Genomic DNA, 14,753 nt, shown 5'->3' with positions numbered 1-14,753 from the left:
CCTTGGATTAGACAATGATTGAGAATAAGTACTGTTGGAGCCAAGTGTTGACAGCTGTGTCTACTGGTGGCCTGGGACGGAGCTCTAACATCCCCGAGCTGCTAGTGGTTCTCCAAAAACGGGTGACTGGTACGTGGACTGCTGCTTTTCTGTAGGCCCCAGTTCACATGCAGGAGCAGGGGCTTGGACAGGAGGATTCTCAGGGTTTCGAGGTCGAGAGCCTCAAAGGCCTGAAGGGCACACCCTTCACCTGGGGCGGGGCGCTAGGCTCTGCCTGCTGGGCCACTCTGCGTGCGGCCACAGCGCCACCTTCTGGCCAGAGGTAACTCTAGCATGTGACTTTCCGCGGGCCTGAGTCCCGCAGCTGCTTCTCATCACCCAGCTCTCCAGCCTGCAAGCTTCAAGCACGACCAAGCTAGTGGAGTCACAGTCCCCACGGGTCCCAGGACCGGGCCTTGGAGTTTAGTTTCATGCGACGCAAAGGAAGATGGTCCCTGTGGCCGTCAATTTCACTGCACCTGCGCACTCTATTCTTGAACAAACGCCGCGCTGAGAAATTTGTCCTAGATGGCTTACCATCTGTTTCCAAGGCAACCCAGGAGCCTCCTGGCAACGGCACGCGGCCTACGCGGGTCTCCCGGCCCAGCGGTGCGATGGCTGCTGCGAGTCCCAGCGTCTTCCTGCTCATGGTCAACGGGCAGGTGGAGAGTGCCCAGGTGAGCTGCCGTGCACCCTGCCCGGGGCCGGCCCGTTCCCCTCCCCGAATTCTTCCCTCATTTTCTAGAGAGCCAAGTCATTGCTCCGATCGTCTCAATTAGTTGGAAAGGAGAACCAGCGTTTGAAAACATTGGCGCCAGATTTCTGGGCCCAACCCTCGAGACCTTCAGCTGGTACCAAAATCACTCTATGGCCTCCAGCTTGGATCCTATCTACTTGGTTGAGTGATGGGCTGGGGCTAATGGGAGTGAGGGCTCCGCTGACGCTCTTTTTTTTTTTTTTGTTTTTGTTTTTGTTTTTCGAGACAGGGTTTCTCTGTGGCTTTGGAGCCTGTCCTGGAACTAGCTCTTGTAGACCAGGCTGGTCTCGAACTCTCAGAGATCCGCCTGCCTCTGCCTCCCGAGTGCTGGGATTAAAGGCGTGCGCCACCATCGCCCGGCTGCGCTGATGCTCTTAACAGCTAGGAAAACTTACCACTAGGCAGTGGCCAAGTGAGATTCAGATCTACATCTGACTCTCAGAACTTGGCTACATTATTCTTATGGGTTGCTTGTTGAAAATGCTCATTATTCCCACTTATTCTGAGGTTTGACTAGGTGATTGACGTTCTGCCAGGCCCGAGGTTCAGTAGGTTTTCCTGCCTTCCTGATTGACCAGGTACTGGATGCGTCCTCCCGTTTTATTCTATCCAATGGAAGGCTGCCCAGCTGGGCTGAGTACTCTAGCTTCCTCTCTACGTCTTCTGCTCTGGGTCCTCCCTTCTCCCAGGCCTTCAGTTCTAGCATAGAACTGTAGCTTCCCGGGTTTCACATCAGCATGGTTCCTGTAGATCTAATTTGTGCCCAGCACTGGGGACACTCAGAGGCATAAAAACCTGTTCTTTCCTCAGTCAGACAGGGTTAGCAGACATAGGCATTGGGTACCTGGATGCAGACATGCAGAAGGCAAAGGGAGCCAAGCAATGATCTTAAGCCAGATAAGGAGTGAAGAACGGGCTCTGTGAGTGTCAATCTGAAGCGTGGGCAAGGGGCCAGTCTGGAACTAACCCCGACTTCCTCATTTCTGTCCCCTGCCCTGCTGAACTCCACCCCCTCCACCCCAGGTGCCTCACGCGCCTAATTCCTACCCGCTGCACTTGTCTGGCTAATGTATGGGCTCAATTTGCATTCCCTAAACAGAATCCTGTGTGCTTTTCTCTCAGTTTCCAGAGTATGACGACCTCTACTGCAAGTACTGCTTTGTGTATGGCCAGGACTGGGCCCCCACAGCGGTAAGTTGAACTCCTTGGAGCTTTAGTGATTCCTGAAGTATCTGCCATGCCCTTCTATCCCAGACCCAAGAGGTAGACAGTGAGGTCAGAGAGGACCCAAGCATGAGTTTGCTCCTGGCAAAGCTAGGTTACAGAATACAGCCACTGCTAGGTTCGCTGATACAATTCTTGGAGTCTGCTGGTGGCAGCCAAGAGGGACAAATGGCAGCATAAGCTGCCAGACCCTGGAACACTGCCTGCCAGTGGCTGTGAACACCATCAGCCAGTAAACCCCCCCCCCCCCAAGGCTGGCCCCTCCTCAGACAGCAGAGATTGAAGAATCACCTCTCAGGGGTTTGAGGGCAGTCTTTCACCGCAGGAAGGGACTGTGTGCAGACCACTGCCACGCCATGCTTTTCTGCTCGCACAGTGCTCACTGAACCCTCATAATAGCTTCAAAAGCGGAAGCTAGCCAAAAAAGGTTTGTGTACCTGCAGTCCAGCACAGAGGCTGAGGCAGGAGCATCTCTGGGAGTTCAAGGTTAACCTGGGCTACATATATAAGACCCAAACAAATGGGAAAATAAAAAATGTGGAAGCCCAACTTCTTTGAGCCTGGGCTTCTTCATTTGCACCACAGACATGTTAATACTTTTTTGTTTGTTTTCTTTCTCTCTAATGGGACTTATATTTTTAAAAAGATGCTTCAGTATTTATTAGAGATTTATTTGATCTTAAATGTATATGTGTATGGGTGTGAATGCAGGTGGTTGGGGAGGTCAGAGGTCAGATCTCCTGGAGCTGGAGCTTAGGTGGTTGTGAGCTGGAGAGATGACTGAGCAGTTGAGTGCATATTCTTTTTTTTTTTGAAATATTTATTTATTTATTATGTATACAATAATCTGTCTGTGTGTATGCTGCAGGCCAGAAGAGGGCACCAGATCCCATTACAGATGGTTGTGAGCCACCATGTGGTTGCTGGGAATTGAACTCAGGACCTTTGGAAGAGCAGGCAATGCTCTTAACCTCTGAGCCATCTCTCCAGCCCCTTGAGTGCATATTCTTGCAGAGGACCCCAAGTTGATATCCAGCACCCACATGGCTCACAATAATCTTTAACTCTAATCCCAGGGGATCTGATGCCTTCTTCTTGCCTCCATAGACACCAGGTACATACATAGTACACAGACATGCAAACAGACAAAACTCAGTAAAATGAAATTTTTGGGGAGGGGTTTTCAAAACAGGGTTTCTTTGTGTAGCCCTGACTGTCCTGGAATTCGCTAATAGACCAGGCTGGCCTCAAACTCACAGAGGTCCTTCTGCCTCTGCCTCCTGAGTTCTGGGATTAAAGGTGTGTGGCTATAAAATGAATTTTAAAAATGATTTTGTGTGTACAAGCACATGCACACGCTGGCGACAGAGGACAACTTTTCTGGAGCTGGTTCTCATCTCCCACCTTGTTTTAAGGCAGAGACTCTTGTTTCTTGCTGCTCTATTTTGTACTCCAAGAGCTTCTCCCGCTATTCCCCGCCTCCAGCGGCTCTCAGACCAGGGCTGTTCTCCCGCTGTTCCCCCCTCACACCGCCACACCAGGTTATCTGTTTGTTTTCCATGGTTCTGGGATGGAACTCACTCAGGCTGTCGGGCTTGTGCAGCACATGCTTTTACCCACAAAGTCATCTCATGGGCCCAACAGTTTTTAGTAATTATTACCGAGTCCTCTGGGAGTGACCAGTGCCTGCCAGATGTTCCCATTGTAGAGGAAACCAATACAGTAAGTAGGACACACTCTAGTCTGTTAGTCAGAGATGAAGAGGAGGAAGAGGACAGTGCATCGGGAGCTAGAGCATACAGATAACAGGGAGGACAGACTCTAGACCAAGGCACTTTGGGGTAACTATCTTAAAGAAAGGTGGGAACAAGCCAGGCAGAAAAAACTGAAATGGCCTTCCTACATAAGTGGAAGGGGCATGAGTAGCTGGACCTGAGACCAGCTGTCTCTGTCACTGTTTGTACAGGGCCTGGAGGAGGGGATCTCACAGATAGCATCCAAGAGCCAAGATGTACGGCAAGCTCTGGTGTGGAACTTCCCTATCGATGTCACCTTTAAAAGTACCAACCCCTATGGCTGTGAGTCTGTGGGTCCTGATGGGAGGGGCGGGGCCTCTGCTGCACTTCCCACCACTGCCAGTGGCTTCAGGTGGCCACTGCCAGTGGCTTGGTTTGTGCCCCAGCCTTTGATGTGCTCAGCGTCCGCCTGTTTTGTGGACTGCCATTTGCACACAGAGCCTGGTGTACGGTGCTGCCACCTAGCTGGAGGGTCTGACCCCAGGTTGCTCAACCTCTCATTGCCTAGTGCTCCAGTACCTGCTCGCCCTGTGCTGGTGGCATGGGACACTCTTCTGAGCCTCCCCCTCATCCCACAGCCACCCTTCTAATCTGAGCCCTCACCAAGCTAGCAAAGCCATGGAGGCTGAGCAGGCCAGGTTAGTGCTGATCTGCCAAGGCTGGCAAGCGTGTAGTGGCGGCAGCTCAGAGAACTCCGCTGGGGGAAGCTCCCCTGGAGAGTAGTGTAATGTGAACCCGTGAAAGTGAACAGGACCTGCCTGTCTGCGTGAGTCCCTTCCTGAGCACACACCCAGCAGTGTGCTCACGGATGGGTACACGAGTGTATCAAGAGCCTGTATGTGAGGGATCTGACTCACTGCAGCAGTTCTCCAAGGAGGAGCAGCCCGTGGGCCCTCACTCCTCACAGCTGACTGTGGTACAGCTGTGGTGATCAGGTATTTGGTGTTGAGAATGAACAAACCACTATATACGAACCGAGCAACTCCCAGGTTACTTTTGGTGGCAGAGTAGTAGAGGGAAGGACACAGATTTCGTTAACCTTTACTGAGCACCTCATGTCTGGTACTATTCCAAAGCCTTTAGACACAAGAAAGCTGAGGACAAAAATGCTGGGAAACTTGTCTGAGGCCATTCAGCAGTAACCACAGAGCCAGCTTCCAGGCCTCCCCTGTCATCTGGAGTTACAGCAATCTGCTCTGCCTAGAGGTCAGACACCTAGAGGAGGCGGCCTGGCTGCCCTGGCTGCCCTGGCTGCAGGTGATGAGGAAGCGTATGTAAACATCAGTTTGTTAAGGAGAAATGCCTGGAAGGCTCTCAGAACTTTCAGAACAAGCCCCTCCCACAGAGTGTCATAGTTTGGGAAGACTATATCCATCAGAAAGGAAGAACGCAGGGCCCCAGGATTGGCCCAGAGCCTCCAAAGGACTTCCTGTCTACCCAATGTCTTGGCTCTCCCCAGCTATGAACAGAGGTATGGAGAGTGCTTCCAGGGCACCAGCAGAAGCCCAGAAAGTAGCAGGAGGACAGAAGCCCTGGGTGTGGACAGGATTCCCAGGGCCTTGGCCAGCATCCCGAGTCCCTGCTCCAGACCTCAGCCAGGCACATTATGTGCTGAGCCCCTACCCTTGTTTCCCCACATGCCAACCTTGTCCTTCCCAAGGGCCACAGATCGTGCTCAGTGTGTATGGACCAGACGTGTTTGGGAACGATGTGGTCCGAGGCTACGGAGTGGTGCATGTACCCTTCTCTCCTGGACGGTAGGTGCCCAGTCTGCCCCTTACTGGGCAGGCCAAACCTTGGGGACAGCACTTTTAGACAGCAGGCTTTCTGGTCATTGCCCCTTCCTTGGACTTGGGCAAGATATATTCAGGGGCCCAAGCGGCCTGGGTATAATCTACACCTGGAAAGAGACACACGTAGGTGGGATGCCTGTGCTACTGGAGAGGAATGGAGGTGGGTGTAGAAAGAACAGGTCCTATGTGCCTCTGCACGCCTTCATCCGTACAGGCTTGGACCCTGGCCTGTGAAGGTTTCCACAGGGCCAGGATTGTTCCTCAGCACATCTGTGTGAAAACATCTGTTTCAGGCACAAGAGGACCATCCCTATGTTTGTGCCGGAGTCTACGTCTACTCTGCAGAAGTTCACAAGGTGGGTCTTCCACTTGCAGCCTTGCTGCTCTTGAGCTAATGGGTAACCAGCTGGCCAGCACCTTCCACCCTTTCAGGTCTTCACAGGCAGCACCTAGAGACAGATGGAAACAGGAATGTAGGCAGGGGCACCGCCAAATCCTTGGGCTTCCTTGGCCACTTTCTGGCAGCTTAAGGCTATGAGACTCTCTTCTGTGTCCTGTGTGTCTTTGTCATGTGGACATGTTTGTCAGGCTGCAGCAGCATGAGGCAAACTTGTCATGGGAACCCCTGGGAAGCTACTTTAGGTAGGAACAAGAGCAGAGTCAAGCAGCAGCCATGAAGAATCCAGGAACCATGTTCCATACCCAGGGCCCTGAGAGCTTTTGCAGTTCCTTAGGAAAACTGAAGAGTCAGGAGCAGCCAGAAAGTTGCTGCTGCCAGCAAGTGTGAGGGATTGGGGGTGGGGGTGAGGGTGCATGGAGGAGCCAGGACACAGCATCAAGAAGGTCCCAGAGAACAGAACAAGAGCCTTAGAGATATCCCAGAGGGAAGGCCTTTGCCACATCCAAGTAGGGGTTTGAAGGGCCTGCTAGCCCAGCTAGCTGCCTGTCACCTCTGCTCCCCGTTAGGCTGACGAGGATGAAAGGCAATGAAGGGCCACTGGGGCCGGGCAGTGGTGGGGCACGCCTTTAATCCCAGCGCTCGGGAGGCAGCAGACGGATCTCTGTGAGTTCGAGACCAGCTTGGTCTACAAGAGCTAGTTCCAGGACAGGCTCCAAAGCTACAGAGAAACCCTGCCTTGAAAAACTTAAAAAAAAAAAAAAAAAAAAAAAAGAAGGGCCACTGGGTTCCCAGGCAGCAGCCAGTGTGCAGCCTCTTATAAGCTAGTTTCAGGCAGAGAGGGACCTGGCCAGAGTCCTACAGCCCTGGAGAAGAGGCCTGGCCCCGTTTTGAGGGGGCTGAAAAAAGGGTTCTGGGCTGTAGGAGGACCAACTGGCAGCACCTTGCCTATGCCTGCCTGGATAACTCAGGATAATCCCCACCTTGCAGCAATCTTAGTAACTCCCACGTAGACCCTCCTCACAAAGAAGGCTGCCTTCCCAATGTCTTCAGTCCCTGCCTAATAGCCTTAGAGCTGTTACTCAACCACTGCAGCCCCTCCCTCCACCCCAGTCTTGCAAAGCCAGTAGGGTGGTGTCACTGCTGGAAGCTGCCTTGGCACACCCTCTTCACTGAGGAGTCACTTGAGCCAGGATGCCAGCAGCCTCTTTCTTGCTTCCCATTTGCCTGGCCTTTGATGTTTTTGAGCCCACTAGGTTCTACTCTGCCTCAGCCCTTGCCTGTAATATTCTCCCTGAACAGTCTCCCTCTTCTCAGATGAGAAAACCAAATGTAAATTAGAAGAGAACTGAGACCCAGCGAGGGTGGGATGTGCCTTTATTGCCAGGGATTTTCTCTAAGAGTCCTCAGTACTGAGGTGAATAGAGCTTTGCTCTGATGGGAAAGCAGGAAGAGGTGTATATATACACACGCACACGGCCAGTGTCTTCTGGAATGCTTAACTTCAGGACCCTGCCCCCACCTTAGGTTATCTGAACAGCAGTGCGTACTGTTGTTCCCTCAGGACCCCCTGCCCTGCCCAGCAGTCCAATAGGGCTGCTGAGGTCTAGCCTGGGAGCCCAGGGATCCAGCCATACCCTCAGCATAGTTATGGGTGGTGGATGTGTAGTCATGGTTACCTTTCAAGCCTGCTGCAAAGTGCCCAGGGAAAAAGACAGAACCCTACCTCCATAGGCAAACAGGAATGCTGGTGGAGTAGTCCCACAAAGTCTGAGTTGGTCCTGGTTGCTGTGCTTCGGCTAATCCTGTCTGCCCCAAGCCTATGGTTCCCAGCAAATTGCTGGGCCTGTACATCCTGTTGATGTGCCTCAGAGGCCTGAGTGGGGCCCAAGATCTGAAGTCAGGGTGCAGTGATATTGTGGCCTATGTGGGTTCCTGGGCATTTGTAGAAACTGCTTTTGAGTTTGCCAGCCAGAGCCTGGGGGGCTAAATGGTACCCCTAGCATCTGGGACTTTAAATGTCAGGTGACTTGTTACCCAGATTCTCCTAAGGGTAACGTTCTGTGGTAGCTGACAGGGTGCCTTCGCTTCTTCTGTCCCATGAGGTAGGTGCGATTATCTCTTACTGTAGACAAACAGGTTCAGTGACAGGGTGGGGCTTGTTCTGAATCCCATGAGGCAGTTTGGGGAGCTGAGTCTGGCACTTCTTGAGATTGGGTTCTCTCCCGAGGAGGCGAAGGGTCACACTGTCACCCTGCTTCTCTCCTGACTCACCTTCTTTTCTGGGGGGTGGCCATGGGATCAGGTTGTGCTTGGTGATGCAAACCCACAAGACATGCCTGGGTGGGCTGGATACTTCCTGGAGCACCTGGCAGAAGCACTGCCATAGACCCAAACAGGGGACATCTCCTGGCACCCCACCTGACCTCCAGATAGGCAAAAGGTTGTCCTACACTTAGAGGATGCCAGGAGCACTCCTGTTCTGTGTCTGAGGCCAGCAAGTTCCAAGTGTTCCTCACTGGTGTTTTCCTATGTCCTCAGCTGGTTCATGGGACGGCGGCCAGAGTACACAGACCCCAAGGTGGTGGCCCAGGGTGAAGGCCGAGAAGGTAAAACTGATGTTCCCAAGCCTAGCTGAAGGGATGAGGTGATGGGTGAAGGCCAGGGAGCTGTCAGACAACTGGAACCTGGTAATATACCAGTCACCCAAAGAATTTTCTAGAATACCTCCTACACAAGGGCTTCAGCAGGTAGTTTGCTATGCCTATCCCCGACAAACCCAGCTAATGCTCACCTCATGTCTCCAGTGACCCGTGTCCGCTCTCAGGGGTTTGTCACCCTCCTCTTCAATGTGGTAACCAAGGACATGAAGAAGCTGGGCTATGACACTGGGCCTGTGGACACACAAGGAGTCCTGGGTCCCAGCCTGCCACAGGGCAACCCACAATGAAAGCATCAGCCTTTCTGTCCAACACCGTGGCCCGGGGACCCCACAGCCCACAGATAATCAAGGACTCAAGCAGCCTGACTGGGAAGTTGGAGAGTTGAAGATAGTTTTCTATAATAAAGTTTCACATTTTTTCAGAAATTCCGGGGCCTGGATTTCTTGCTTTCTTCATTAGAACCTCAGGCCTGGGGCTCAGCCTCCAGGACATGCCCCAGAAGGACGCGGTGCCATGCTGGAGTGAGGAGTTAGCCTCCCCAGAATTGCTAACTGACTTGCTCAGAGCCGAGGCCCTTCCGAGGTCCTCAATACTCATCTCTAAAACGTGTCTTCTTTCACGTCAGGAGGTTAAGTCTCGTTTCATGGCTGGCACTGTGGCTGTCCACCATATTCTACAACAAGTGTCCTGGGGGCACCTGCCTTCCATCTTCCCTTCCTATCTCCCATGTCACCCGACCTCTAGTGCGCTGCTAGGAGCCTGAGGAAACATCTTGCTAGGGCAAGAAACATCCCAGGCAGGAGGCTGTGCCATCAGCACAACTTTCTGGCAGGCCCCACAGCCCAGCACCCTGGTATCTGTGGGAGAGCAACTGGGCCTCCAGTTTCCCCATGCATGCAGGTTGGAGACCTAGCATGTACTGAGGCTGCTGCATCTGGCCTCTGCTGTCCAGCAGACACGCAAGGCCTTCACCATGTTTTCAAACCACCAGCCACACTCCTACACATCTGAGTTACAAGCTCCAAGAACCCACCTGGGCCAAATTGCCTTTTACACACACACCCCTCAGCTGGGCTTTTGGAACTTTTGATCTGTCAGCAAAATTCCCTGAATGCCAAGCTCCTCCTGCCTTCTGAAGTGGCCCGTCTCTTTGTAGCTCCATCCTCTCCTACAGGATCCACTTCAGCTTTCCAGACAGTTTGTTTCTTTGCAATTCACCACTTCCAGACTGCTTCCCAAAGTCTAAGCCGTCAACCCACACCAAAAGAGCTTGCTCTTGATACTCAGTTTCCTCCAGCTGTTCTTTTGGGTAGCCTTTTCCATACATAGCCTCCATACTTGCAGGGATGTTGACATCTGCATCACCAAAGCATCTCTCTCAGACCAGTACCTCCCTCGTGTGGTCGCCTTTTTGCCATCCAGGACCTCCTGCAGCCCCAGTGTCCTGTCTGCCCATTAGCACACATGGGTGTCCTATGTACATACTCCACCTTCTGTGTTCCTTCCTTTATACTAGCTCAGCAGAATCTCATCTGCCATAGTGATTTCTTAATCCACCATCATACCCTGGGGACTTCACTCTGCCCAAAGTTCCTGAGTGTTCCTCAGGCCACTCCCACATGCCCACCCATCTTTAGACCACCTATACTCCCCATCTCAAGTGCCTCCTCTTACCCTGGAGATGCTTGCTACCTTGCAGAGGCCATACCACAAAAAAAAAAAAAAAAACAACAACAAAAAAAAAAACTGCACTGTTTTTTTTTTCCCCCAATGTCACATTCGCAATGAGCAGTCCCCTCCTCAAGCTCACTTGTTTCAGCCATCACTAAGCTCTTGGTTCAGGAGCCCCTAATATGTCCTGCATCTAACCCTATTTCATTTGCAGGTCTCTTGCCCGACACCCATGCCACTTAGCCTTTTTCCACCTCCGAAGTATTGTCCCTTTCCAGTCCATCTCTGGCCTCAGATACCATGGGTTCATCTACCAAAAGCTTTAACATAATGGGCTGCCCTCTTGTGTGCAAATGCCCCTTTCTTCAACACTATGAAGCTATTTAACCACAGAAAAGTTGAAATGACTTTACAATGAATAACAAACCTACCATCTAAAAATGTTGACATTTTCCTGTGGTCAGGATTCAATATCTGCAGGTTCCACAAACCAAGGTTCCAGGGCCACAAACCAATCATTTACAGAAATATGCAGATTCTTCTTGTCCCCACCCCTTGATCACAGCAATTGTTATCATTTTCATTGTTTTTGGTATTACCAGCCATCTACAGACGACTTCAAGTACAGGAGTCAACACATCTTCATGGAGTGAGCACTATACAAACATTACACCATTTATACAGGGCATTTGAGTGTTCTCACATTTTGGTGCCCTGGTAGGGTTCTAGCCACCCAGGACACCAAAGAACAGAGACTGTACTTGCATTTTCCATTGGTCCATCTGTCCTCTCCAGTCCACCTGTGCTTAGCAAATCACAGGCTGTGGGTTGCAGCATGCATATTATTAGACAGAGTTCTGTATTAGTTATTCAAGTGAACGTTTACATCCAACAAGATTCAAACAAATCTGTGCTGTATGATCAGTTTCGATGAATGCACACTCCAACACCAATCAAGGCACAGAAAGGTGCCTTCACTTCAGAGTCTCTGGCGTGCCTGCCAGTCAAGATGAGAGACCATGCAGTGGAAGACTTTGGAGGTCAATGGCTAAAGTGTGTCTAAAATGTAGGTGGGTGCCAGCCATGAGACCTTTTTTTTTCTGTTATCTTTGTTTTGTTTTCCCCGTGACAGTGTTTCTTTGTGTAGCTTTGGCTGACCTGGAACTTGCTTGCTCTGTAGATTAGGCTGGCCTTGAACTCAAGGCCTTCCTCTGTCTCCCTTGTGCTAAAATTCACAGTGTGCACCATCTCCACCCAGTGACGTGCAACTCCACTGTCACACAGTTGTGTTTACAGACTGTTCACTTTTTCATGGTCAAACTAATAGACTACATGTAGGCTTCTTGTGTCCCACTGGGAAGCTTACAAAATGCTGCAAGATTGTCCACCATATAGGAACCCCCAGAGTGGCCCTTGCTCTTGTCCATGAAGCCCTTAGGGGCCCATGCTGAAGGAAGCGTGATGAGGGAACCATCTGGTGTTAGGTTCTAGTCAGAAGGGATGCTGCAAGGACATCCCTGCTGGGCATTTGGGGGGGGGGATTTATTATGGATGCAGGGAACTTATTCCTGCATACACACTTGACCCAGAAACTGGGACAAGGAATGAGTTTATGCTGTGATTAAAAACTAGAAATCACTGTCTGTGGTACAGACTACCACCAGGGTGGCAGGAGAGAACACACAGCAAAGAGCTATTGACAGAGCTTATGACAGGGTTTGTGGCTGAACCAACAGCTCTGTGGGAGGAGGGGAGGATGTCCCAGAAAAGCAACATTTGGGGAAGCACAGGACAGTGTGCAAATGCAGAAATGAACAGGAACAAAGAAAACTAAAAAGTTAGCATCATAAAATTAGGAAAGGACCGGGGAGACAGCTCAGCGGCTGCTCTTCTAGAGGACCAGGATTTGATTCCCGGTGGCTCACAGCTGTCAGCAACTGCAGTCTGCGGTGATCTATCGCCACCTTCTGGCCTCCAAGGGTAACACAATGCACACAGCGTAGACACACATTCAAAAATACTCATACACAATTTTAAAAAAAAACTAGTAAGAGAACTCTAAACTCAAAAATCTGAAAATCAAACCATAAAATCCTAGTCATGTAGCAAAGAACAAATGAAAAGCTGGCTGTGATGGCGCTCACCTTTAATGCCAGCACTTGAGAGGCAGAGGCAGGCAGATTTGAGTTCAAGGCCAGCCTGGTCTACAGACTGAGGTCAGGACTCTCAGGACTGCCACACAGAAAAGCCCTGTTTTAGAGGTGGGGGTGGCTGTGGGGTGAGAAGCAGTATGTGTCCATGGAACTGACAAAAACAAAGAGCTTACTTAGAATTCTACATCACAGTCCATCACTGAAAGAAGTCTGGGCAGGAACCTGGGAGCAGAGGTCATAGAGGGGTGCTGCTTACTGGCTAGTTCAGCCTGCTTTATTATAGCACCCAAGACCACCAGCCCAGGGACAGGGATGGCACTACCCAAAGGTGGCCCTCACCTACTCATTACCAAACAAGAAAATGCCCCTACAGGCCTGCCTAACGCCCAGTCCTATGGAGGCATTTTCTCAGTTGAAGCTCCCTGCTCTCCCGGTGACTCTCAAGCTTGCGTCTAAGTTGACGGGAAACCAGCCAGTATACCACCACAGGACCCAGAACAAGTCCCAGCTGGCAGCAGAAAGCTGGCTCCTAGCTGCTCAGAAGAGGGGCATCCTAGGCCCCTCCTGTGCTGGATGGCCTCCTGGGGCCCTAGTGCTCTTCAGTTCCTCCCACATTACTCATTAACAGCAGGGTCCCTCACCCTGTGCAGGAAGCCTGACTTAATGGAGAAGACTCTGGCCCCATAAACCCTAGATTCTTGGCTGAACACACAAAGGGCCTACACAGCCTCTTGTTCTGAGAGGTAAAACAGGCCTTGGTGCCCACAGGACCAGCTCTAACAATAACCAAGCCTGTTTCCTACTATGCAGGACCCTGGCAGACGGAAGCTCCTATGACACAGCATTTCTGGAGAGATGTGAAATAAAGCATGCTGGCTGGTTTTGTGTCCATCTGACATGAGACTTGTGAGGAGGCCTCAACGGGAGTGGGGTGGGGAGTGTCTTCATAAGTTCAGGCTGTGGGCAGGGCTGTAGGACATTTTCTTAATTAGTGACAGATGAGGGAGGGCCCAGCTCACTTTGGGCGGTACCATCCTTGGGTTGCTAGTCCTGGGCTCTGTAAGCGAGCAGGCTAAGCAAGCCGGTAAACAATGCTCCTCTATGACCTCTGCAGTAGCTCTTGCCTCCAGGTTCCTACTAGGATTTCCTTTAATAATGAACTGTGAACGCCGGGCCCAACACCTGGAAGGCAGAGGCAGGCAGGTCGGCTTTCTTTTGAGGTCAGTTTGGTCTACAGAGTTGCAGGATGGCCAGGGCTACAAAGAGAGACCCTGGCAGTGGGGGTGAGACCGATCAACAGTAAGTGATGTGTGCTAAGTTTCAAACCCAGGAGAAAAGGCGGAGGTGCCAATTTAACATCAAAGCAGACCTGGCTGCCAGGTTCTCCCAGCATCCCTCAGTCTCTATCAGTTACAGGGTATGGATTATAGAATACCCCACCCTCTACCCTGAAGTCTCCAGCCCAGGGGTGGGCTGCCTTTCCCCCAGAGGCTCTTGCCCAAATAATCCAGACATTTTGGTTACCCTCCTCCTCTTGTACCTTTGTCCTCCTGAGTGGATCCCCTCTCTCCCATTCCTTCCCTGGTCATGTCCACTCTGGACTCTCCCAGATGTCCCTGCCTCTGCCCATGCTCTCCCACATGTCTATAATAAACTCTCTCCTCGCCGGGCGGTGGTGGCGCACGCCTTTAATCCCAGCACTCGGGAGGCAGAGGCAGGCAGATCTCTGTGAGTTCAAGACCAGCCTGCTCTACAAGTGCTAGTTCCAGGACAGGCTCCAAAGGTACAAAGAAACCCTGTCTCGAAAAACCAATAAATAAATAAATAAATAAATAAACTATCTCCTCGACCATACCTAGGAGTAATCATGTCCTTTCCTTTCCTTTTTATTTATTTTTTAATTTAATGTGGAAGCATAAACCAAATAAACCCTTTCAAACCCCGAGTTGCTTTTTGGTCATGGTGTTTCAACAGAGCAAAAATAACCTAGGACAGGAGTGACTGGGAAACCACTGAAGCACACTGAGAGCTGGCCTCAGGACTGAAAGCCACCTGGACAATGGACTTGGGCCAATGTTTGCCCAGAGCAGCCTTCAGACAGGCCACAGCAATGTCCACCAATAGCCGACCTGAGGCTCAGGCACTAGGGTAAGGGTGGTGGCCTAACTGCAGACCAAGCTGCGTCCCTAGCCAGTTCTGCCATCTTGTCACATTCGATGGGTAAAGACAGGGTAGGAAAAGGACACAGCCAGAAACCACA

The 14,753-nt window shown here is 51.3% G+C and overlaps 1 protein-coding gene across 1 annotated transcript; it reads left to right on the top strand.

Annotated features, from left to right (window-relative positions):
* The first annotated feature begins 395 nt into the window (after positions 1-395).
* B9d1 (B9 domain containing 1) lies at positions 396-9,094 on the top strand. Its single transcript, XM_075992276.1, has 7 exons — positions 396-716; positions 1,919-1,987; positions 3,987-4,098; positions 5,477-5,573; positions 5,903-5,965; positions 8,548-8,615; positions 8,814-9,094. The coding sequence occupies exons 1-7, from the start codon at positions 471-473 to the stop codon at positions 8,954-8,956; spliced, it is 798 nt and encodes a 265-aa protein (XP_075848391.1). The 5' UTR covers positions 396-470; the 3' UTR covers positions 8,957-9,094.
* Positions 9,095-14,753: the final 5,659 nt, after the last annotated feature.

This window comes from Microtus pennsylvanicus, chromosome 11 (genome assembly GCF_037038515.1).
Source record: "Microtus pennsylvanicus isolate mMicPen1 chromosome 11, mMicPen1.hap1, whole genome shotgun sequence".
In the NCBI taxonomy this organism is placed as follows: Eukaryota; Metazoa; Chordata; class Mammalia; order Rodentia; family Cricetidae; genus Microtus; species Microtus pennsylvanicus.
The sequence above is the reverse complement of the archived record's forward strand: the minus strand, read 5'-3'. Positions and strand labels throughout refer to the sequence as shown.